General features: G+C 38.4%; 1 protein-coding gene across 8 annotated transcripts in view; it reads left to right on the forward strand.

Annotated features, from left to right (window-relative positions):
* Window positions 1–24,461, forward strand: part of ANK3 (ankyrin 3) — a 327,889-nt gene that overhangs the window by 275,273 nt on the left and 28,155 nt on the right. For 7 of the 8 annotated variants that reach the window (XM_023509551.1, XM_023509546.1, XM_023509549.1 and 4 more), the window contains 8 exons: window positions 3,434–3,645; window positions 4,909–5,116; window positions 6,144–6,240; window positions 6,569–6,797; window positions 7,409–7,534; window positions 8,260–8,382; window positions 9,897–9,978; window positions 22,356–22,430. In XM_023509551.1, the coding sequence (XP_023365319.1) occupies window positions 3,434–3,645; window positions 4,909–5,116; window positions 6,144–6,240; window positions 6,569–6,797; window positions 7,409–7,534; window positions 8,260–8,382; window positions 9,897–9,978; window positions 22,356–22,430 (1,152 nt within the window). Of the gene's footprint in view, window positions 1–3,433; window positions 3,646–4,908; window positions 5,117–6,143; window positions 6,241–6,568; window positions 6,798–7,408; window positions 7,535–8,259; window positions 8,383–8,819; window positions 8,847–9,896; window positions 9,979–13,918; window positions 21,740–22,355; window positions 22,431–24,461 lie in introns of all 8 variants that reach the window. The other variant, XM_003783638.3, reaches the window with a different exon arrangement.

Here is a 24,461-nt window from a genome sequence, read left to right on the forward strand (position 1 = left end):
TTTTTTTTTTTTTTTTTTGGCAACTGTTCTACTTTGTCACTCTGGGTAGATTGCCATGGCATCATAGCTCACAGCAACCTCAGGCTCCTGGGCTCAAGCAATCCTCTTGCCTCAGTGTCCCAAGTAACTGAGACTACAGGCACCTGCCCCAATGCCTGGCTGTTTTTTTTAGAGACAGGGTTTCTCTCTTGCTCAGGCTGGTCTTTAACTCTTGAGCTCAGGAGATCCACCAGAGTGCTAGGATTACAGGTGTCAGCCACCGCGCCCGCCTGCGTCTTGTTTCTTTTGTCATTTTATAACTTTATACTGAGCGTTCACTACCTGCCTTGCTCCCCTCCTCCTGCCTAGGTTTCCCCTCTCATGTCACTTCTCAAATCATCCCATTCAAATGAAGACTTGTCTTGGACCCTCTTTCCTGTCACATTATATTCCCTCACCTTTATTTTTTTTTCATGTTTGTTTAGTTATTTGCCTGCTTTGGTCCAGTTTCCATTAGAATACAATTTCCATGTGAGGGCGACTTTTTTTTTTCTTTTTTTTTTTGAGACAGTCTGATTCTATCATCCAGGCTAGAGTGCAGTGGTATCATCATAGCTCACTGCAACCTCAGACTCCTGGACTCAAGCAATCCTCCTGTGTATTTGGGACTATACACACCACTGTGCTTTGTGCCTCAGTACTGTTTCTGTTTTTAGTTGAGATAGGGCCTCACTCTTACTCAGGCTGGTCTTAAACTCCTGACCTCAAGCGATCCTCCTGGCTTAGCCTTCCAGAGTGCTAGGATCATCGGCATGAGCCACCACACCTGCCAAAAGTGCTTTGATGTGCTCTCTCCTGTATCTCCAATGCTGCACATGGGGAGCCCTCAGTAAATACTTGGTAGATGAATGAATCTGAATTGTCCTCTTACTAGCTGGAGGAATGTCCAAACTGGATGAACTGTAGTTTATGTAACCATGGACACGCCGGCTTTCTCAAGGTGTACTCTTTGCTTTGCGTGTGCTTGTAAAGAAGATATCACAAAAGAAAACTGCTGGGTTGAATATTAGGTGCATTTTCATTTTGAATAGGTGGTACCCACTTATATTGTCAAGATTATTGCCATTAACACTAACCTGGCATGAATGAAAGTATCTGTTCTCCCAGATTATTTTCTGATAACTGATATGATATTATCACTGTTTAGTGTTAGCTAATACAAGACATGGTGGGTATGGAGGGAGAGTGTATCCATTTTGAATAGGTATTTCCATGTTGACTATTGAGTTTGAACAAGTTTAGACTGGTTTTCAGTTTCAACGAATGGCCTGTTTCTACCACTTTGCTGTCATCTGTCAGCATCTATAGTACTATCTGTAGCTACCTTTGGTATCAAACATATGAATCTTTTGTTAAGAGTGACTATTAACTTTTCCAGCCTACCTTTGTCTTTCAATGATTTATAATTTACTGTTTTTGTCCTGGAAATCTTTGCATTTTTATATAGTCAAAACTACATTTTAGGCTTCAGAATTTTCAGTTTTATGTGGGAAGGTATCCCGTAACCAAGGCTGAAACATACTTTCCTAAGTTTTTTGACACAATTTTAATTTTTAAAAATAGTTAAGTCATTCAACTGGAATTTTGTATTTCTATATAAGATGTAGTGATTTAGCTTTGTTTTTCCAAATAGATTTCCAGTTATGTAAATATATCTCTTAAATAAACTTTCTCCCACTAATTAGAAATTTAAATATATGACTTTGATTTAAATATAACTTAAATATATAATACATAAATAAAAATAGATGTATGACTTAAATACACATTATACATATATAAACCTTGAATCTATTTTCTTGATTCTGTCTTTTTGTCCTCTGACCTATTTGTCTGTTTTTATTTATTTATTTATTTATTTATTTTGAGACAGTCTCAAGTTGTTGCCCTGGGTCGAGAGCCGTGGCATCACTGCTCATAGCAACCTCAAACTCTTAGGCTTAAGCGATCCTCTTGCCTCAGCCTACCAAGTAGCTGGGACTACAGGTGTTCTCCACAACACCGGGCTATTTTTTGGTTACAGTTGTCATTGTTGTTTGGCAGGCCTGGGCTGGATTCTAACCCACCAGCTCTGGTGTATAGGGCTGGCACCTTAGCTGCTTGAGCTACAAGTGCAAAGCCTATTTATTATATTCTTATGCATGTTTAATGGTTTATGATTTTCTGAGTAAATTTTAGTATGTTACAAGGCAAATTGTCCTTCACAAACCTACTACTTTTCTAAAATACTCTTGGCTAGTAGAACTACAAAAAGGACTCTACTTAACAAATTCAAAAATTATGACCTGGTTATTTGTACCCTCATAATAGCTTGAAATTAAAAAAAAAAAAAATACTTTTGGTTGGTCTCAAACACTTAGTCCATAAAAAATTATGAATCAGGGGCTAGAGGTGGAAGGAAAAAAATTATAAATCATTTATTCTAATTAAACCTACCATCATTCTGCATGAAATGTGACATTAAAAAAAACCCTCACCTGGCTGCATTATCAGGGATGGCCAGGAGTGAGGACAGGTGAATTGGTTGGGAGGTGGTCTCAGTGAGGCAAGCTAACACAGGGCCTGAACAACAAGTAGCAAGGGGGGAGCACTTGTGGCTCAAGGAGTAGGGCATCAGCCCCATATACTGGAGGTGGCGGGTTCAAACCTGGCCCTAGTCAAAAACTGCAAAAAACAAAAAACAAAAAAAACAAGTAGCAGGAGAGTGAACCATTTCCAAAATAGAATCAACTGGGCTTTGACCATGAGATATAATGGATGAAGGAAGGCAAGTCATTGCTATTAGCCTGAAAGACTGGGAAAATGGTGATCTTTTTCTTAGAGTTAGGACTGTGTGCAGGGAAAAGTAGGTTTGGACCCGGACAGGAGGGAAGATGTGTCCATTTGTGGACAGGCTGGGTTTGATGCATGAGAGCCACTGAGACACAGAAACTGGTGATGATGACACTGATCATTTGGATGACTTAAAAATATTTGAAACAGGTTTTCAAATAAAGTTCTAGAGCTTTCAGTCTCTGAAGTTGTTATTCACTTTCTTGTGAGGCCTCACTTTTTTTCTGACTCCTACTTTTGGCAGCTTGAGTGCAGAGTATTAAAAATAATCACAGTATAAGATATCCCTTCTTCAGGAGTAGGAATTTACCCATATGTGATAACATGGCAATTTTTGAAGTTATTTGTTCTTCCTTGGTATAAACATGTTCTATAAATAACTGACATTGATAACTTTATAATATTTTTGCAAAGCTTGACATTATTTTAAGGTCACTGCAGTTTTCTCTTTATCAGAAATACTGTTTAGGCCACTGAGTATAGTATCAAATTACCTATCAGTTTGTTGGAAGGTACTTTGTACATATGCTTATTCTCATGACTTTTTCATTTGTGTTTTTAGAACTTGATAGCCCAGAGGAGTTAGGGAAAAAGCGTATCTGCAGGATCATCACTAAGGATTTCCCCCAGTATTTTGCCGTCGTTTCACGGATTAAGCAGGAAAGCAACCAGATTGGTCCTGAAGGCGGAATTCTGAGCAGCACCACTGTGCCCCTTGTCCAGGCGTCTTTCCCAGAGGGTGCCCTAACTAAAAGAATTCGAGTGGGCCTCCAGGTAATGTTCACAAAAAAAAGTTGTTTTCCTCACTACTCGTAGAAAGCACGGGAACAGATTTTGCTCTGGAAATAGTCATTGTAACTATCCTTAATGATACTGCTAATTAGACCATTTGGGGAATCATTAAGCTATTTCACATATAAAGCATTATGTGTAAAATTAGCTTAGTGGCTTGTTAAATTAGTTACATATTTTAGGGTTTGTTTTTTTTTGTTTGTTTTGTTTAAAAGTCTCGGCTGGTGTCTGATGAAAGATATTTTTTTCAGCCATAAGTTACTGGTCCCAGTATGTAGAGCAGCTCCTGAGACTTGGTTTATAATGTGCCACATCATAAAAACAGTTAAAGTGAAACTTGCAAGCATCAGTGTTTTTGGTTTGATTGAAGTAAATCATAAATGCTGGGTTCTATCCAAACCAGTTGAAACTTGATTTGGTTTGGAAAGCTTACTGGAAATCTTGGCAAGAAAGATTTTTCTTGTATTTATTCATTTCTGTTAGACCTCAACTAGTTCTTATTTTCCTTATTGGATAAGGAAAGTAAAATAACTTAATTTGTGTTACTAATTAACATAATAATTAATAGTTTAACTGAAAGTTCACGCTCTTTTTGTGAGGCTGGACTCTCATGCCCACAGGAGTTGTTGGGGATTTTTTTCTCAGCCAAGCACTCTAAGTTCCAAGGACACCTTTAGCAAATACTTGGAGCTAAAGAGACCACCTAAAGTTTCAGGGGTATGAAGCTCCCTTTACCTATCTCCCATATCTAGTTATTTTACTAAATAGCAAAGACACCGAAAGGAAAAGTTGGGCTTGGTGGAGTAGAATGGAAATCTTTTGATATTTTGAATGCCTTTTTCTTAATTCCCAATGCTTCAGTTTTTATATGGATATGAGTAAAAAAGGTTTTACTGCATGCCCTGCAAAGCTGTAAAATATACTGAACTCATTATTTGTTATTTTACTTTGGATTAGACTAAGAAGCTTCTCTGAAATGAAATTTAATTCTCTCTTTCATGCATGCCAGTGTTGTCTTTGTTCTATTGGACAAATGGGTTAACCAGTTCCTGCAACAGGGTTAGATTTTATTTTGTTTTTACATGCCTTCCTGAAATAGCAAGAAAAGATATAAAAGAAAGACCTTTTTTTGTTCGTTTGTTTTTGGTTTTCATTTGTTTGGGTTTTTTTCCTTCTCACTTAATAACTCTACTTTCTGATGGAAAAGAATGTGACTCTCATTTAAAATCCTTTCTCTGTCTTTAGGCCCAGCCAGTTCCAGATGAAATTGTGAAAAAGATCCTTGGAAACAAAGCAACATTTAGCCCGATTGTCACTGTGGAACCAAGAAGAAGAAAATTCCATAAACCAATCACAATGACCATTCCAGTGCCCCCGCCCTCAGGAGAAGGTGTATCCAATGGATACAAGGGGGACACCACACCCAACCTGCGCCTTCTCTGTAGCATTACAGGTTTGGTTAAGCCACTGCTGTATTTTTTATTGATTTGCTATGATTCTGGACAAAGGTTTTATTTACAAAGATGTAAAACCTTAGAAATATCCATGCCAATATTATAAGAGTAGAAAATAACCAGAAGTTTTATTTGTCCATCATCTTCTCTACGTTATCCCCAGAATCACATCTTTAAGATATTAGTCTTCATGACTCATTTAAAATTTAGCGTTATTGTTCTTTCTATTTGGTTTGCTTTAGTAATGGAGTTATTTTAAGATTATTAAAGTATTACTGAATCTACAAGAGCATCTAAGTCATTTCTTGGTAACCCAGACAGAAGTAGTGAACCTGGCAACACACTTAGACCATCAGGAAATTGGGGAAGAATATACATTCCTATGGAGCACTTAATCACATATTGTTAAATATGTGATTATACTCCCCTATTTCTGACCAGTATAATCCAACGGACTAAATATGCAGGGTTTAGACGAATACATTTTGTGATAAGCAGCTGGAATCCAGAGCCCAGTTCATCCTTTGATTATTCAAATCTGATTTTAACTGCAAGTGCAAGATTATTAAAGATAGGGTTAGTTTTTGTTTTTTAAGGAGTAATTTTGGTAGCTGATTCCTCTTTTTACCCATACATTAAATGGTATGGCAAGGTACAAAAGGAGCTGCTGCTTAACTTTCTTGAGAGAGTTTTTACCTTTTTAAGAAATAAGAGCCTTAATTATCTATCTGAAACAGTAAGTCTGTGTATGTATAAATTGTCCTTATAAAATATAAATCGTGGCTGCCTAAAGGTAGAGCCATTTGTCAGAACCCAGACAGAAAAGTAATTTTTTTTAAAAATTGGATCTTACAAAGAGATCACAATAAGCCTGATAAAAGTACAAGAGGAGAGTAGAGAAGAAAATTACTTTTTGTACACACCATTAAGTGGAAGGTGGAAGAAGGAAGACCAGGATGATGGTGAAGATTTCACCCAGAGTAGCTCCCATGATAAAGTCAACAATATCTGCTATTGTTCTGTCAGGGGGCACTTCGCCGGCTCAGTGGGAAGACATCACAGGAACCACTCCTTTGACATTTATAAAGGACTGCGTCTCTTTTACAACCAATGTTTCAGCCAGGTAAGGAAATGAAGGACTCCAAAAAGCACTAAGGAATTAGTTTCATTAGTTTTTTACTTTTGAAAAGTAAAAAATCAATACTAATGTGATTTTTTTTTAATTGAGGAGAAAAAAAATCCTTAGAATTTGTTTACCAAAATTATTTTTAAATAATAAACATAGAGTTTCTGCTCTGATAAACAAAATAAATATCTTTGCTATTTAAATGAACAAGTTAATAATGTTCTGGTTTAGTTCTCTTATATATCCTATGTTTTTAACCATGAATTCTTTTTAACGTTTGCTTTTAAGTCACCTCACCTTCATGCTTTTGCTTTTGTTTTTGTAGATTTTGGCTTGCAGACTGCCATCAAGTTTTAGAAACTGTGGGGTTAGCCACGCAACTATACAGAGAGTTAATATGTGTTCCATATATGGCCAAGTTTGTTGTTTTTGCCAAAATGAATGATCCTGTAGAATCTTCCCTGCGATGTTTCTGCATGACAGATGACAAAGTGGACAAAACTTTAGAGCAGCAAGAGAATTTTGAGGAAGTTGCAAGAAGCAAAGATATCGAGGTACCTTGTTCACAGAAACAAATTCGTGTCATTACGTTCCCTAAACATGGGGTTTTATCATTTGGCTATATTAGCACTTACTATAAATATTAACTTCATTACTGTTTTCACTTTATATTTTAAAAATCTGATACAGATTCATTCTCAAATTATCTTAAGTGTCTTTGGGGTGGCCTTAGTTGGTTAAAGTGTAGTACTAATAAATCTAAATGTGGTGTCCATTTTCTTATGGCTTCTTATTTTCATAATCACTATACACATCATCAGAATTTTCCTTTTTCAAACTCAGTGAAGCATATAAGAATCAAAAAAATGCTTTCAAAGTCTAAATGAATAAGTGACTGGTGAGAGGCTTTTCTTATACATATTCAAAGTTACTAGAATATAAATATATAATTCTGCTTTATACATGCCCATGATATGATTTCCAGTTATAACTCTTGAATGTCAAAGTACAGGGTTATTTTTATTGCAGACAGCACCACAGAAGCAACTGCCTAATAAAGAGACAGAGAGGATGTAGAAACCTACCAGTCTTTTAATGCTCTGTGACTTAAGATTGCAAAATATGTCCAACTCAAACCAACATTAAATTTGTATTTCTTTAAAAGGTTCTGGAAGGAAAACCTATTTATGTTGATTGTTATGGAAATCTGGCCCCACTTACCAAAGGAGGACAGCAACTTGTTTTTAACTTTTATGCTTTCAAAGAAAATAGGCTGCCATTTTCCATCAAGGTAAAACATATCTTTAACAGAAACTTTGTGAATTTGGGGAGGAAGTGCTCTTTCAAAGTTTTAGTTTCAAATATCCACCAATCCTGAATTTGTAAGAATAGGTCAGATTTTGCCATAGATCTACTGGAGTGTACTTTGAAGCCAGTAAAGCTTTACAGTTAGTAAAAATGATCTTTACCGTTTAAAAAGTTTAATAATAGTTTGTATGTAAGGAAACATTTGTAAAGCCAAACAATCTAGCACAAAATGCTGCATAGCTGGTTGATGTTCAGTAATTAAACAATCAATGAAATCTAAATACAGTATTCAAGTTTCATGTCTGATGAAGAACAGGCTATCCGGGAGAGATCATCTTCCTCCTCGAGAACAGAAGGAGATGAGACATTTATCTTATTATTATTTGCTGTTACTGTTGCAAAAACTAAAACTTGGAGATAAAGAAATTATTAGCCAAGAAAAAAATGCATATAACCCAGACCATACCATGCATGAATGGTCAGGTTAAAACAATTAGACACAAGTCTCCTGTGTTCAGGCTAGGAAGCGGGCATCTAAAGCTTGTGGAGTTCAAATGTGACCACCCTGGTTGGCATGTAATTGTTATCATCTTTTCCTTTTCCTGCCTCTCAAAGCACTTCATAAAATAAGCACAGTTGACTCTTACACAGATAAAAATCCTCAGAAAAGTCTCTTTCTGTAACTGTCAACTACTTAAATTCTCATAGATTAGAGACACCAGCCAAGAGCCCTGTGGTCGGCTATCTTTTCTGAAAGAACCAAAGACGACAAAAGGACTGCCTCAAACAGCTGTTTGCAACTTAAATATCACTCTGCCAGCACATAAAAAGGTACCTTTAATACTGGTTTATTTTAACTTTCTTTCCCTGGTCTTGAAGAAGTGGGCCCTTGGTATGCAATTAAGGAATGCTTTGTAACATGATTGAAGCTCTTGAAATTCAAGCTTTATTAGTCTCCTTGTGTAGATTGACTAAGTCTTGTTACCGTGGTGTCAGATTCTTACAGTGTGTATGATGGAGTCCTCTGTTTATCGCTTCTGCTTCTGCTGGTAGTTCATAGATTTTTATGCTTTCAAATAATGTCATACATTAATTTGCCATGAATGTACAGTTCTTAATATTTTTTGTTGGCTTCTTTTGATTTGCTTTGCTTTCTAAATCAGCTTGCATTTTGTGCCCCCGACTCAGTCTTTTCATATCCTGATACTCTTTTCCCTGCTGTCCATTATAATATTCCTTGTCTCTGCAATGCATCTTGGAACCAAAAGGAGACAGAGTCAGATCAAGATGATGAGGTAATATGAACACTTCTGCTTTTATTCTCTCAGAAGTAGAATAGAAATTGAATCTGTGTAAAAGAAGTTGTGAGGGCTGAAGTGTGGGAAACCTATAAATTATAATTTTGCAGGTCTTAGCTTAAATGAGGCAAGAGGATATGTATTTTTCTTAATGGGTCACTCTTTCTCCACATGTCATTCAACATATTCAACAAAATTATAATCTGGCTAAGGATTTAAAAAGCACTGACGTTCTTTAAACATTTTTAAATGGTATGGATTAGTGTGTATAAATTACATGTGTACCTTTTTTTAAACTCCATGTACATATTTTATTATCCCCTGCTGTCTTGCCATCCACTATTATATGAAATTTTATTGTACAAATTAACTTATGTTGTATGTGATATAAAATATTTTATATTCTCACTAAAAAAATTTATCCTGGCCAGTTTTATTTAACACTGGAGTTGTTCACTTAAGTTTTAGAAAAATTTTTCCTTTTATCTCCTAATATGTTTATCTATGTTATATGATAATTAGGTTTTTAAAACCCATATATAATTAATAATAAATATAATTGGTAGCCTTAGGAATAAGTAACAGCACTTCTAATAAAACCATTAATCTATTTTTAATCTCTTCATCATTAACATACAGAAACCACAGCAGTAATTGAAGTAATAAACTTTGTGTTCCTTTTTCCCTTGACTGTGCTCACATAAAGTGAGTGTACCTTGTGATACATGTGCTTTCAATATGGATGGATTTGGGAAGATTTACCGCTCAGCATCAGAAGTCTCTGTAATGCTTGTCTTTTATTTGTACTTCCCTGTAGTCTGCTGTGTTGATGCTCTTATACTTGCTAAATGATGATCTGGTTGAGACATTTGGGTGGGATTACAGAATGGCAGTAGGAAATTAACATTTTTCAAAAGAAAATGTAAAAGAAGAAAAACAAAGGATAAACTAGATATCAACCTGCCATCCTGCAAAATATTTCAAAACTGTGAAAACGTCACAGGGACGTTGGAAACAGAGTTGTCTTTCTTTCTTTTTCTTTTTCAGATTGAGAAAGCAGATAAACGGCAGAGCTTTGCATCTTTAGCTTTACGTAAGCGCTACAGCTACTTGACTGAGCCTGGAATGAGTGAGTTTCCTAACACTTTTACTAATCTATGTGGATTCTTATAAGAAGAGACATTTTTTCTATACAAACTAAATTTTGATGTCATTAACAAACAAAATGACAAAAGAAAAAGGGAGAACAGGAAACCTAATTGTGAAATTTTAGTAATACTTTGTGTGTAGTCGAAGAGATGAGATACCACCACCTAGTAGCTCATAGCTTCAGAACAGTTTTTTAAAAACATTGAGATGTTTCCAATTAAAAAATAGTTTCTTTTAAAACCATGATTTTACTTTGTCAACTTTGTTAGGAGATAAAATATTTACTTATATATTTGGGGCGGCAGAAAGGATGATAAAGTTACTTTCTCTGTCATCTTATTTTTTCTTAATAGAGATAGGTCGTTACCTCTAGTTCTGATTATTTTTCTTCCCACTTCACAAGAATTACATTTTTGTACCTTCTTGAGGTAGCCCTTGTTTACAGATTTCTTCTTTCTTCCCTCCCTGCTCGCTCTCCTTCCAACTTCTTCTATCCTTTATTAAAATACCAGTTCTAAGGCTGATCTTCACTAGACAGGTTAAACTCTTCTTTTATCAATGATTGTTTTGATTCATGGTTAATTGGCTTGCAGATATTAAGGGTAGATTCATTGGTTATATTCAGTCATTCTCTCTCCCCGCCCCTCATTCTTGTAATCATCACCTCTGGTGATCACTACAGCCCCTAAGATAATCTTTCCATCACCAGGATTAGTGTCTTGAGAGCAGCACTGTGTTTAATTGATGTAGTGCCACTATAACCATCAGAGAACTGCATCTAGAGAAGAATGTACACAAAACTTAATTTTTAATTAGTGATTCATTCCTAGCTCTTTCCCATCAATTCAGAGTTTCCTGAGCTCAGGAAGGTTAGAGCCACAACATTGACTTTGCCTACCTTTCCTAAATTCTTATTTCTGTGGAGCAACAGAACCTACAAAATATGCAGCAGGAGATGATTCCCCTACCCAGCTCAGATGGTCTTAGTGTCTTAGTGACCTTCTTAGAGTCTAGCTCCTTGACTATTAGGGAAGCTTACATATTCAGATACAAAATGGGGAGTGTGAGAGAAATGAGGCTCTACACACTTACCTCAGATTTCTGTTTTCTCTTCTAGCAGAAATGTCTAAATCCTTCCAGAAACATAAGGACTGAAATTAACTCCTATTATGATACCAAGTAGGGAAAGGGTATATGTGTAGCTAGATGGTTTTCAATACAACTGAACATATTAGGTAAGGTTTTCTTTGGAATATTCTTTTGCCCTAGAGACCCTCACTATAGGATTCATTGGGACCACTCCAGGAAACATCCTTAATCTTGGGACCATCTCAATTGACAAGCTACTTAGGTCAGAGGTACCTTAGGGCAAACAAGTTTCCCTTGTTTTCTGGTTGCTAAGATATTTGTTTAGGGGAATGTTTAAATCATAGGGTCAGGTATGTGGTAAGTTGATTGTATTTTTCCTACTTATGAAAGTGTTGTTACTTTTTGGTTAAATTAAGCTAAGGTATATGCAGCTTATGTTCCTTGACTTTTGATAGAAGGAAAAGGTTATTTTTCTATCTCATGAAAGGGCATATAAGGGTAGTAAACAGAGGAATCAAAAGAAATAAGATGGGACTAAAACTAAGGCAATGCCATGGCCTCTGAACTGGGGTTGCTAAGTAAATGCCACCTTTCTGTCCTTTCCAACCCCCTTCTTTATATTCCCCTGGCCCCAGAAAAAAAAAGATTCAGGTATAATTCAGTGCCCAATATCCAGAAATTCCCTTCATTATAAAGGGTATCCTTTAGAACAGAGCATAAAATTAAAACATAAAATGGGGTAACCTAGTTGTTCCTTGCAAAGCCTATGTTATTCAGGAGACTTCTTTGCCTGACGGAGTTAGCCTTCAGCAGTAAAGGAGAGATGATCTGCCTATTTCTGGTAGTTACAAAAATAAGTTCTCTTGAGACACTGAGCTCAAATCATTGAAATGAAGGAACAGCCTTGCATTTGCAGTGTGACATGTCCCAAAGAGTTAAGCAATATGATATTGAGAATTATAGCTAAGAGAGATAATGAATAGGTGAGTTTTTTTCCATAGTTCTATATGTAAGCCTAGTTCTGAATGTTTGAATTTAAATGTACACTAGGAATGAAAATCTTCGCCCTTGTGGGAGTAGCTGCTAATCCAAGGACTGGATTGTATTAGCAATGGCACGGGCACAGCATGAAGAAGAGCAAAAAAGCTGGAGCAGAGTCTCATTTTCTCTTCGAGTTTCATGACTATTCTGAACCAGGGCTTTCTCGGAGGGAGACTATACTCAACTTTGACATAGGACATTAGCCCTTGGCAGGCATTCCAAATCTCAGTGATCAGCTCAGTTTGTTAGAGTTGTAGAAGTAGAGAGGACAGGTGTACTCTCCCCCGGTGAGTGTGTTTACCTTATTGGTGTGTTTCTTGCCCCATTTTCAGAAGTGCTAGTATTACAATTATCTTTCCTAATGGTAGGTCTTACCTCATGGCTGCTTCCATGTTTGGCATATCCATGAATCCCAAGAATATTCTGCGAAGGCACCAGAATTGGTAACTTTGCAATTGATAAATATATATAAATGTACAACAAATCCCACTGTAGGTACTTAAATAAGGGAGGTTAAAAATATGACTGTGCATTTTAGATTTCTCCCATGGTACCTTTTGAGAACAGAAAGTAGAATAGATCATGCAAAAAAATGAGACAAACTATATTAGCCACAATGAAGACAGCTGTAGACATGGATATGTTTAGTTGCAGATGTATTTTATAATGTGCAGTATAAAAATATTTTTCTAAAATCTCAAAAGAAAACAAGACTTCACATCTCATGGAAAAAGTGTACTCTTCTTTCTAAATGCTCTTGTAAAAGTATTTTTAAAGTTTATATATTATGCATAGATGGCATATAAATTGTATCACTTCATTGGCTTGTTTGCCATGATATATTGTGCATGATAAAATGTTTTCAGTTGCATTGCTTGCTTATGGTAACCATGAACCATATTTTCTGTTTCTTTTTCCTTTGTGTGTTTATACACATGCATTTTAAAGTCATTTCATGTTTTCTTTTTCCTTCATCAAAAGGAATATACTGCATGGAAAAGATAAATGCAAACATTCCTTTTCTTTGTTTTTTGTTTAAAATTCTGACTCAGAAAATTTCTTGCTCTTATTGGCTTTTTATGGGTGTGAAGCATAACTGAATTGTGCATGGAAGATGCAGATTTAAAATCTAGTGGCTTCACAGTTTGCACATCAGTTGCCTGTCACTTAAAAGGTATTTTGGATTCTGCATGAAATAGGCTTGAGTGGTTTTCGAAGAAAGAATTTTAGGTATTTAATGTACAGCCACATGTCTCGAAATGTTCTAAGTAGGTGCAATCTGTATAATGGAAAAGCTCAAGGAGAGGGAATGTTAAAAATTACTAAAATGAGAGTCATATGGTTGCACAAAACAAACATGTATCTATACAGGCAAAATAGAATGGCTACTGATATTTTAAAACCAGTACATAAGAAAGTCAATAGGAAGTAAGGGAATAGTTTTCCATTGTGGTTATTTTTTTCATCATTAATTCTTTTCTCATGTTTTCTGTTTTTCATTGTTGGCCTGTTTGGTTGCGATGTGCTTTTCCTGTCTTCATTTCACATTGCTCTGTTTTTTATTTATTTTTATTTTTATTTTTTTGGATTAGTTATGTCTGTAGAAATTTATTTTTCCTCTTTTACTTAATTGTTCCTTTTGCCTCTTCCATTCTAAATCATGCAAATAATTGTACTTGCTTTTGTAATATTTCAAAGTTTACTGACCAATTTTTTTCTCTGGTCTCTCTGTTTCTCAACCATTTTTGTTGATTTTTGTGTTTGATTTCATTTTAAAATTTAAGAAACAGTTGAACGGAGTGCAGGAGCAACAAGATCCCTCCCCACCACTTACTCATACAAGCCATTCTTTCCTACAAGACCATACCAGTCCTGGACAACAGCTCCGACTACAGTGCCTGGGCCAGCCAAATCAGGCTTCACTTCCTTATCGAGTTCTTCCTCTAATACACCATCAGCTTCTCCATTAAAATCAATATGGTCTGTTTCGACTCCTTCTCCAATCAAATCCACATTAGGCGCGTCAACTACATCTTCAGTAAAATCCATTAGTGACGTGGCATCTCCAATTAGATCTTTTCGGACAATTTCATCGCCAATAAAAACTGTGGTGTCACAATCTCCATACAATATCCAGGTTTCCACTGGTACCCTGGCTAGAGCTTCCACTGTCACGGAGGCTACGCCCTTAAAAGGGCTGGCATCCAATTCTACGTTTTCCTCACGAACCTCTCCAGTGACTACAGCGGGGTCTCTCTTGGAGAGGTCATCAATTACTATGACACCCCCTGCATCCCCCAAATCAAACATTAACATGTATTCCTCAAGTCTGCCATTTAAGTCCATTATTACATCAGCAGCACCGCTAATATCTTCACCTTTAAAGTCAGTGGTGTCTCCAGCTAGATCAGCAGTTGATGTCATTTCATCAGCTAAAGTGACGATGGCACCTTCTCTCGCCTCACCTGTGAAACAGATGCCAGGACATGCAGAGGTAGCATTAGTCAATGGATCTATTTCCCCTCTGAAATATCCATCATCTTCAACTTTAATTAATGGATGCAAAGCCACTGCCACATTACAGGAAAAAATTTCTACAGCTACAAACTCTGTGAGCTCTGTGGTCAATGCAGCCACTGACACAGTTGAAAAAGTATTTTCTACCACAACAGCAATGCCATTTTCCCCACTCAGGTCCTATGTTTCTGCAGCACCATCAGCTTTTCAGTCTCTAAGAACTCCTTCCGCAAGTGCACTCTATACATCCCTCGGGTCGTCAATATCTGCAACTACCTCATCTGTAACTTCATCAATAATAACAGTGCCAGTATACTCTGTAGTCAATGTTTTGCCAGAACCAGCATTAAAGAAACTTCCAGACTCTACTTCACTTACAAAATCAGCAGCAGCCTTGCTGTCCCCCATTAAAACATTGACTACGGAGACACGTCCTCAGCCTCATTTCAATCGAACTTCATCTCCAGTTAAGTCATCTTTGTTCCTTGCACCCTCTGCCCTTAAGTTGTCTACACCATCTTCTTTATCTTCCAGTCAGGAGATATTAAAAGATGTGGCTGAAATGAAAGAGGACCTAATGCGGATGACCGCGATCCTCCAGACAGATGTGCCTGAGGAGAAGCCTTTCCAACCCGAACTCCCAAAAGAAGGGAGGATTGACGATGAGGAACCTTTCAAAATTGTTGAGAAAGTCAAGGAAGACTTAGTGAAAGTTAGTGAAATCCTTAAAAAGGATGTGTGTGTAGATAATAAAGGATCACCTAAATCACCAAAGAGTGACAAAGGACAGTCTCCCGAAGATGACTGGATAGAATTTAGTTCAGAAGAGATACGAGAAGCGAGACAGCAAGCTGCTACAAGCCATCCTCCATCTCTGCCAGAGAGAGTGCAAGTAAAAGCAAAAGCCGCCTCTGAAAAGGATTATAACTTGACCAAAGTCATTGACTACCTAACAAATGATATAGGCAGTAGTTCACTGACAAACTTAAAGTACAAGTTTGAGGATGCAAAGAAGGATGGTGAGGAGAGACAGAAAAGAATTTTAAAACCAGCAATTGCTTTGCAGGAACACAAACTCAAAATGCCTCCAGCCTCCATGAGGACTTCCACCTCTGAGAAAGAATTGTGTAAAATGGCGGATTCCTTTTTTGGAACAGATACTATTTTAGAATCTCCAGATGACTTTTCTCAACATGACCAAGATAAAAGTCCCTTGTCCGACAGTGGCTTTGAAACAAGAAGTGAGAAAACACCATCGGCCCCACAAAGTGCTGAAAGCACTGGTCCTAAACCACTTTTTCATGAAGTCCCCATCCCTCCTGTCATCACAGAAACAAGAACTGAAGTGGTGCATGTGATCAGGAGCTATGAGCCCTCAGCTGGGGACACTCCCCAATCCCAACCAGAGGAGCCTGTGTCACCCAAACCTTCCCCTACATTTATGGAATTGGAACCAAAGCCCAGCACCTCTAGTATTAAAGAAAAAGTTAAAGCTTTTCAAATGAAAGCCACCAGTGAAGAAGATGACCACAGTCGGGTTTTGAGTAAAGGCATGCGTGTTAAAGAAGAGACTCACATAACCACAACCACTAGAATGGTTTATCATTCTCCACCAGGCAGTGAAGGTGCCTCTGAAAGAATTGAAGAAACCATGTCAGTCCATGACATTATGAAGGCCTTTCAGTCCGGGCGGGACCCTTCCAAAGAACTGGCAGGTCTGTTTGAACATAAGTCGGCAGTGTCTCCAGATGTTCACAAGTCTGCTGCTGAAACTTCAGCCCAGCATGCAGAGAAGGACAACCAAATGAAACCCAAACTGGAGCGTATAATAGAAGTCCACATCGAAAAAGGTAACCAAGCTGAGCCCACTGAAGTCATTATTAGAGAGACCAAAAAGCATCCAGAAAAAGAAATGTATGTATATCAGAAAGACTTATCCCGGGGAGATATTAACATAAAAGATTTTCTGCCAGAAAAACACGATGCTTTTCCTTGTTCAGAGGAACAGGGTCAGCAAGAAGAAGAAGAACTTACTGCTGAAGAGTCATTGCCTTCTTATCTGGAGTCTTCCAGAGTAAACACTCCTGTGTCCCAAGAAGAAGATAGCCGCCCTAGTTCTGCTCAACTCATATCTGATGACTCTTATAAAACACTGAAGCTTTTGAGTCAACACTCAATAGAATACCATGACGATGAGTTGTCAGAACTAAGAGGGGAGTCTTACAGGTTTGCTGAGAAAATGCTTCTGTCAGAAAAGCTAGATGTGTCTCATTCTGATACCGAGGAATCGGTCACAGACCATACAGGACCCCCTAGCTCAGAGTTACAGGGGTCTGATAAGCGGTCCAGAGAAAAAGTAGCCACTGCCCCCAAAAAAGAAATTCTCTCCAAAATCTATAAAGATGTGTCTGAAAATGGTGTAGGTAAAGTGTCTAAAGATGAGCATTTTGATAAAGTGACAGTGTTGCACTATTCTGGCGATGTTAGTAGCCCAAAACATGCCATGTGGATGCGCTTTACTGAGGACAGATTAGACAGAGGTAGAGAAAAGTTGATATATGAAGATAGGGTGGACAGGACTGTGAAGGAGGCTGAAGAAAAACTGACTGAAGTGTCACAGTTTTTTCGTGACAAAACTGAAAAGCTAAATGATGAACTGCAGTCCCCAGAGAAGAAGGCACAGCCTAGAAATGGCAAAGAAAACTCTTCTCAAAGCTCTACCAGCAGCAGCCCTGAGAAAGTACTACTGACAGAATCGCCAGGATCCGATGATGAATGGGTTAAGGCAAGGCAGCATGGCCATGATGGACAGGGCCTCCCCAAGGCTGAGGAGAGGAAAGCACCCAGTGTGCTCAGCAGCCCGGAGAAGAAGGCTGTTTCCCAACAGACCGAAGACGGCAAGTCCAAAGCGGAAGCCAAAGGAAGTATCTCACAGAGCAAAGCCCCAGATGGGCCTCAGTCTGGATTTCAGCTCAAACAATCTAAACTCAGTTCCATTAGATTAAAATTTGAACAAGGTACCCATGCAAAAAGTAAGGATGTGTCTCAAGAAGATAAAAAGTCAGATGGCCAATCCAGAATACCGGTTAAAAAAATACAGGAGAGCAAGCTGCCGGTCTACCAAGTTTTTGCTAGAGAAAAGCAGCAGAAGGCCATAGACCTCTCAGAGGAAAGTATATCGGTGCAAAAAGATTTCATGGTATTAAAAGCTAAAACTGAGCATGCCCAAAGCAACGAAATTGTTGCAAATGATACTGGCTCTGATGATGTGAAAAAACAGAGAACTGAAATGTCAAGTAAAACAATGCCTGACTCTCTTTCTGAGCAACAGGCTAAAGACTTGGCATGTCATGTAACCTCAGATTTAGCAACAAAGGGACCATGGGACAAAAAGGTCTTTAGAACATGGGAAAGTTCTGGAACCACTAACAATAAGTCTCAGAAAGAGAAACTTTCACATGTACTTGTTCATGATGTAAGAGAGAATCACAGTGCTCACCCTGAGAGTAAAAGTGTTGATCAAAAAAATGAATTTATGTCTGTGACTGAGAGAGAACACAAAGTGCTAACAAATGGCTCTCTCTCAGAAATTAAGGAAATGACTGTAAAATCTCCCTCCAAAAAAGTCTTATATAGGGAATATGTTGTTAAAGAAGGGGAACGTCCCGGTGGCTCTCTCCATCAGCCTTCCAGGAGAAGTGAGAGCTCAGCGGTGTCGCACACACCAGTCAGAGTTGCTGATGAGAGGAGAATGCTGTCTTCTAATATTCCTGATGGGTTTTGTGAGCCCTCGGCATTTCCAAAACACGAACTATCACAAAAACTGCCCCAATCAAGTATGAGTAAAGAGACAGTTGAGACACAGCACTTTAATTCTATAGAAGATGAAAAAGTTACCTATTCAGAAATCAGCAAAGTTTCTAAACATCAGAGTTATGTAGGTTTATGCCCACCTCTTGATGAAACTGAAACCTCCCCCACCAAATCTCCTGATTCTTTAGAGTTTAGCCCAGGAAAGGAATCTCCCTCTAGTGATGTATTCGACCACAGTCCAATTGATGGATTGGAAAAACTTGCACCACTAGCCCAGACAGAGGGAGGGAAAGAGATAAAAACTTTACCTGTTTATGTCAGTTTTGTACAAGTGGGGAAGCAATATGAAAAGGAGATACAACAAGGAAGTGTAAAAAAAATCATAAGTCAGGAATGTAAGACAGTACAAGAAACCAGGGGGACTTTTTATACAACTAGACAGCAGAAGCAACCTCCTTCGCCCCAAGGCAGTCCAGAAGATGATACTCTAGAGCAAGTATCCTTTCTAGATAGCTCTGGGAAAAGCCCCTTAACTCCAGAAACACCCAGTTCAGAGGAAGTGAGTTATGAATTTACATCTAAGACACCAGACTCGCTCATAGCTTATATACCAGGCAAACCCAGCCCAATTCCTGAGGTTTCTGAGGAGTCAGAGGAGGAAGAACAGGCCAAGTCCACCTCTGTAAAGCAGACAACTGTGGAGGAAAAAACAGTCGTGCGGCAAATGCCTAATGACGTGAGCAAGGACTCTAACCAAAGACCCAAAAATAACAGAGTTGCCTATATTGAATTTCCCCCTCCTCCACCGCTGGATGCGGACCAGATTGAGCCAGATAAGAAGCATCCTTATCTCCCTGAAAAGGAGGTTGACATGATTGAAGTCAATCTGCAAGATGAGCATGACAAGTACCAACTGGCTGAACCAGTCATCAGAGTGCAGCCGCCTTCACCAGTTCCTCCCGGGGCAGATGTCAGCGATTCGAGCGATGACGAGTCTATTTATCAACCAGTCCAAGTTAAAAAATACACCTTCAAATTAAAGGAAGTAGATGATGAGCAAAAAGAAATGACAAAATGTAAACCTTCTGCTGAAAAGGTTTCCAACCAGAAAGAATTGGAAAGTAACGGATCTGGAAAAGAGAATGAATTTGGCCTTGCCCTGGATTCACCTCAGAATGAAACTGCCCAGAACGGGAACAATGACCAGTCCATCACAGAGTGTTCCATTGCAACCACAGCAGAGTTTTCTCATGATACTGATGCCACAGAGATCGACTCTCTGGATGGCTATGACCTGCAAGATGAAGACGATGGTTTGACAGAGAGTGATTCTAAACTCCCAAGTCAAACCATGGAAATTAAGAAAGACATCTGGAACACAGAGGGCATTCTGAAGCCAACTGATCGCTCTTTTAGCCAAAGTAAACTTGAAGTTATCGAGGAGGAGGGAAAGGTGGGACCAGATGAAGACAAGCCACCTTCCAGAAGTCCTTCATCTGAAAAGACTCCTGATAAGACTGATCAGAAGTCAGGGGCCCAGTTTTTCACACTAGAAGGCAGACATCCCGACAGATCAGTGTTTCCTGATACTTATTTCAGTTACAAAGTAGATGAAGAATTTGCCACTCCTTTTAAAACAGTCGCTACCAAAGGCCTAGATTTTGACCCTTGGTCTAATAACCGAGGGGATGACGATGTTTTTGATGGTAAATCACGGGAAGACGAAACTAAGCCATTTGGTCTGGCAGTGGAAGACCGCTCTCCAGCCACAACCCCTGATACAACGCCAGCCAGAACGCCAACCGATGAAAGTACCCCAACTAGTGAGCCTAACCCCTTCCCATTTCATGAAGGAAAAATGTTTGAGATGACTCGCAGTGGTGCAATTGACATGAGCAAGAGGGATTTTGTTGAAGAGAGGCTCCAATTTTTCCAGATTGGTGAGCATACTTCTGAAGGGAAGTCAGGGGACCAGGGGGAAGGGGATAAAAGTATGGTCACTGCTACACCACAGCCACAGTCAGGGGACACCACTGTAGAAACCAATCTAGAGAGAAATGTAGAGGCACCTACAGTGGAACCTACCCCCAGCAGCCCGACCAGCGGAGAGTGTCAGGAGGGCACATCCAGTGGTGGCTCCCTGGAGAAAGCGGCAGCAGCCACTAACACCTCTAAAGTTGACCCCAAGTTGCGCACGCCTATAAAAATGGGAATTTCTGCATCCACCATGACCATGAAGAAAGAAGGCCCCGGAGAAATAACAGATAAGATAGAAGCTGTGATGACCAGTTGTCAGGGATTAGAAAATGAAACTATAACAGTGATTTCAAATACAGCCAATAGCCAGACGGGCATTAGGCCCCAAGAAAAACATGATTTTCAAAAAGATAACTTTAATAACAACAACAATTTGGATTGTTCCACTATACAGACAAATAACATTACAAGTAATGTAGTTCTGACAAATCATTCCGCACCCACTTGTACCACAGAGAAAGCTAATCCAGTGAAAGGCTCATCAGGAAAAAAGACAGGGGCACTACAAGGACACTGTGTAAGAGATAAGCAGAAAGTGCTTGGAGAGCAGCAAAAGACAAAGGAATCCATAGGGATTAGGCAAAAATCCAAACTCCCTGTAAAGGCCACTTCACCAAAAGATACCTTCCCACCAAACCACGTGCCAAACATTAAAGCAAGTAAACCGAAGCAGGTTAGTCCATCTGAGAAATGCAAAACCCTTACTACTTCATGCGCAGACGTAAAGTCCAGAATTCCCGTGAAAAACACACACAAGGATAGCATAGTTTCAGCTAGAAAAGCATGTGCCACACAAAGGCCAGGGCAGCCAGAGAAAGGCAAGGGCAAACAGCTTCCATCCAAGTTGCCCGTAAAGGTAAGATCCATCTGTGCCATCGCCGCCACCACCACCACCACCACCACCACCCCAGCCACCAGCACCAGCACCCCTGCCACCAGCACAGTTAAAGTTAGGAAAAGTCAGCTCAAGGAAGTATGTAAACATTCCATTGAATATTTTAAGGGAATTAGTGGTGAGACCTTAAAGCTTGTGGACCGCCTCTCTGAAGAAGACAAAAAGATGCAGTCCGAGTTGTCCGATGAGGAGGAAAGTACCTCGAGAAACACGTCGTTGTCCGAGACTTCCCGGGGTGGCCAGCCTTCAGTTACAACGAAGTCTGCTAGAGATAAGAAAACAGAGGCAGCACCTTTAAAATCAAAGAGTGAAAAAGCCGGCAGTGAGAAAAGGAGCAGTAGGAGGACTGGTGAGAATGAAGGCAGTCAGGTCTCTCGAGCACTCTGCTCACCTCCTGGAGAACCAGCATAGTTTGTAAACACTTTCCAACTCGTAGACCCTAGTGCATGAACTGTTGTGATTGCCTGTGGAGTGACTTAACTGTAGTTTCTCATTCTGTCATTGTCATCTGTATGTGCTGTCTTATATACTCTTCTCTCTTCCTTTTACTCAAACTACACTGTAGACAGCTAGGGAAGCATGCTGAAGATCTCGGTGTCATTCAAGATGAACGACTTTTTTTAATGTGCTAATGGATATGATTCTGTCACAGTTAAAAGCACCGATGTTGAAATCCCATTATGGTGTTTTCGCCAACGCGACACTGTGTGACTGTTGTAAGGTAGCTAGGTCGTCAGCATGTTCAATCTCATTACATTGAGCATCCATGTAGTCTGACATTTGGCCTGATGCAGGTGACAAACAAGTGAGCCATGTGAAAAGAAGTGTTCATGTAGGTGATTAGGACACATTTAAGTGTACAGTGTTAGCATTAGTCTCTGTAAAATCTGCGTACTGCTAAAAGCAATTTTCCAGTATTGTATTATTCTTGATGATTATTTTAATTAAGAAATTGTAAATCGTAGGTCCACAGAGTCCATGTGAACGGACAGATATCAGGATGGCAATAGTAGCCGATCACCTGGGACTTAGTTGGACAGGTAAGTGTATGAACTCGTGAATGAAAGTTTCTTCATTTCTGTCTTATTCACACAAGCAGTTCAATACATAAATTTTAAAAAATAGAGACCAAAAAAACATTTTTTTCACCCATAATTCTAACTCACCCAAGGTAATTACTGATAGTACCTTGTATATTGTGTTTTTCCAAAGTTTGTTCTATCCATATGCACTAAGGAATAGAAATTGTGTGTGTGTGTGTGTATGAGATCGGGTCTGCTCTGCCATCCAGCAGCCGCCGCAGCAGCATTGTTCACTGAAGCCTCAAATTCCAGGGCTCAAGTAATCTTCTCACCTCAGCCTCCTGACTAGCTGGGACTACAGGCATGCACTACCCTACTTGCCTAATTTTTTTTTTAAATTTTTTGTCAAGATGAAAGGTCTCACTATATTGTATAAGCTAGTCTCAAACTCCTAGTCCCAAGTGATCCTCCTGTCTTAGCCTCCCAAAATGCTAGAAAGAAATAGCATTTCCTTTTACATTAAATTTAAGTACTTTCTTCACAATGCCACTTCTTACAATGCAGAATAACCTTTTAACTAATAGCAGATTTTTGTGACATTAAGGACAACATAGCAAAGGCCTATGACTTTTAAATAATCTAAATTCTTTAACATGGTTAATGTTCTCAGAGCAAGCAACAGTTCAATTAACCCATGACTAGGTTTCACAGATGTTAGTAATTCATTGTGAAGTCATCTTTATAATTTTCATAATATACATATACAATATGTATGCTTATTTACCTGCTTTTCTTTAAGTGGTCTCCTGTACTCAAAGATTTATTTATAAGGATTACCCTTATAATACTTTGATAATGGGAAACAAGGATTTTTTGCACTATAAAAACAAAAAAATGGAATGATAGTAAGCCTAAATTATAATTGGGGATAAAAAGGAATATTTGGCTTTATTTCACTTCCTTAAAGATGAAGACAGGGTTCCGTATCAAATGGATAAGTCTCCTTTATAGTTTTGATATTAACAGAGTCCCCAGAATCCTACCTCACATGTTTGAAAAATGTTAAGATTGAGTGTATTTTTTTAGTGCACAGCCAAAAAACGTAATAGTTAAAAAATCTTCATTATTGTCTATCTAAAGTCATTTTGAATACCATTAGCAACATATATTCCATATAATTATCTCTATCATTAAAAAGCAGAAAGGGAAACTGGATCGTGAGAAACAATTTAATCTAAATATTTTCCTTTGAATGTCCTCAGCCCACCCCACCCCCCAAACCCCATACCAAACCCTCTTCTCTCCATCTACCCAGTCCTTGTTCTCAGGTACACTGCTAAGGACCCAGGAGCCAAGTGAAGCTTGAAAATACAGATGGTCTGAGTAATCCCTTCCAGGTAGTTAGGAGTTAAAAGTAATCTGTTATGTATAAGTATTTGCTAACATCAAATTAGTAATATTTATACAGTATTTTAACAGTGGAGATTATAATCTGAAAATATACTGGAGCAAACATTGATTTTGCAATATTATATGCCAAGAACTATTAGATGATTTTCCTTATACAGTCCTTAGTTTGTAAGAGAAATTTTTTTGGAGAAGGTATACTAGCCAGAAAAAAATTTTTGAAAAATTTTATTTTTTATTGATACATACTAGATATACATATTTTCAGGGCAAATGCAATAATTTATTTCACAGAATTCAACTGCCATAATTGTATGGAATATATGTTGCTGATGGTATTCATATGAAATCAAGGTAATTAGGATGACTCTGCCCTTCATTCAGATTGCAAACAATGGACAGTTGGATTTTGGGCTTAGTGGGCAGGAGTACTGTTCCTTAGAACACAAAGAAATGAAGAACTTAAAAAATGATTAGTTTTAAGAGAACAAAATTTAAAACTGCCCCTCAAAACCAGTATTAACATCTGTTTTTTATTAAATCATAAATACATAGATCATGTATACATTAATGCATTTATGGGGTACAATGTGCTGATTTCATATATAGTTTGGAATGCTTAAATCACACTGGTTAATATAT

This window comes from Otolemur garnettii, unplaced genomic scaffold, assembly GCF_000181295.1.
Source record: "Otolemur garnettii isolate 467f Iridium unplaced genomic scaffold, OtoGar3 scaffold00008, whole genome shotgun sequence".
Lineage (NCBI taxonomy): Eukaryota > Metazoa > Chordata > Mammalia > Primates > Galagidae > Otolemur > Otolemur garnettii.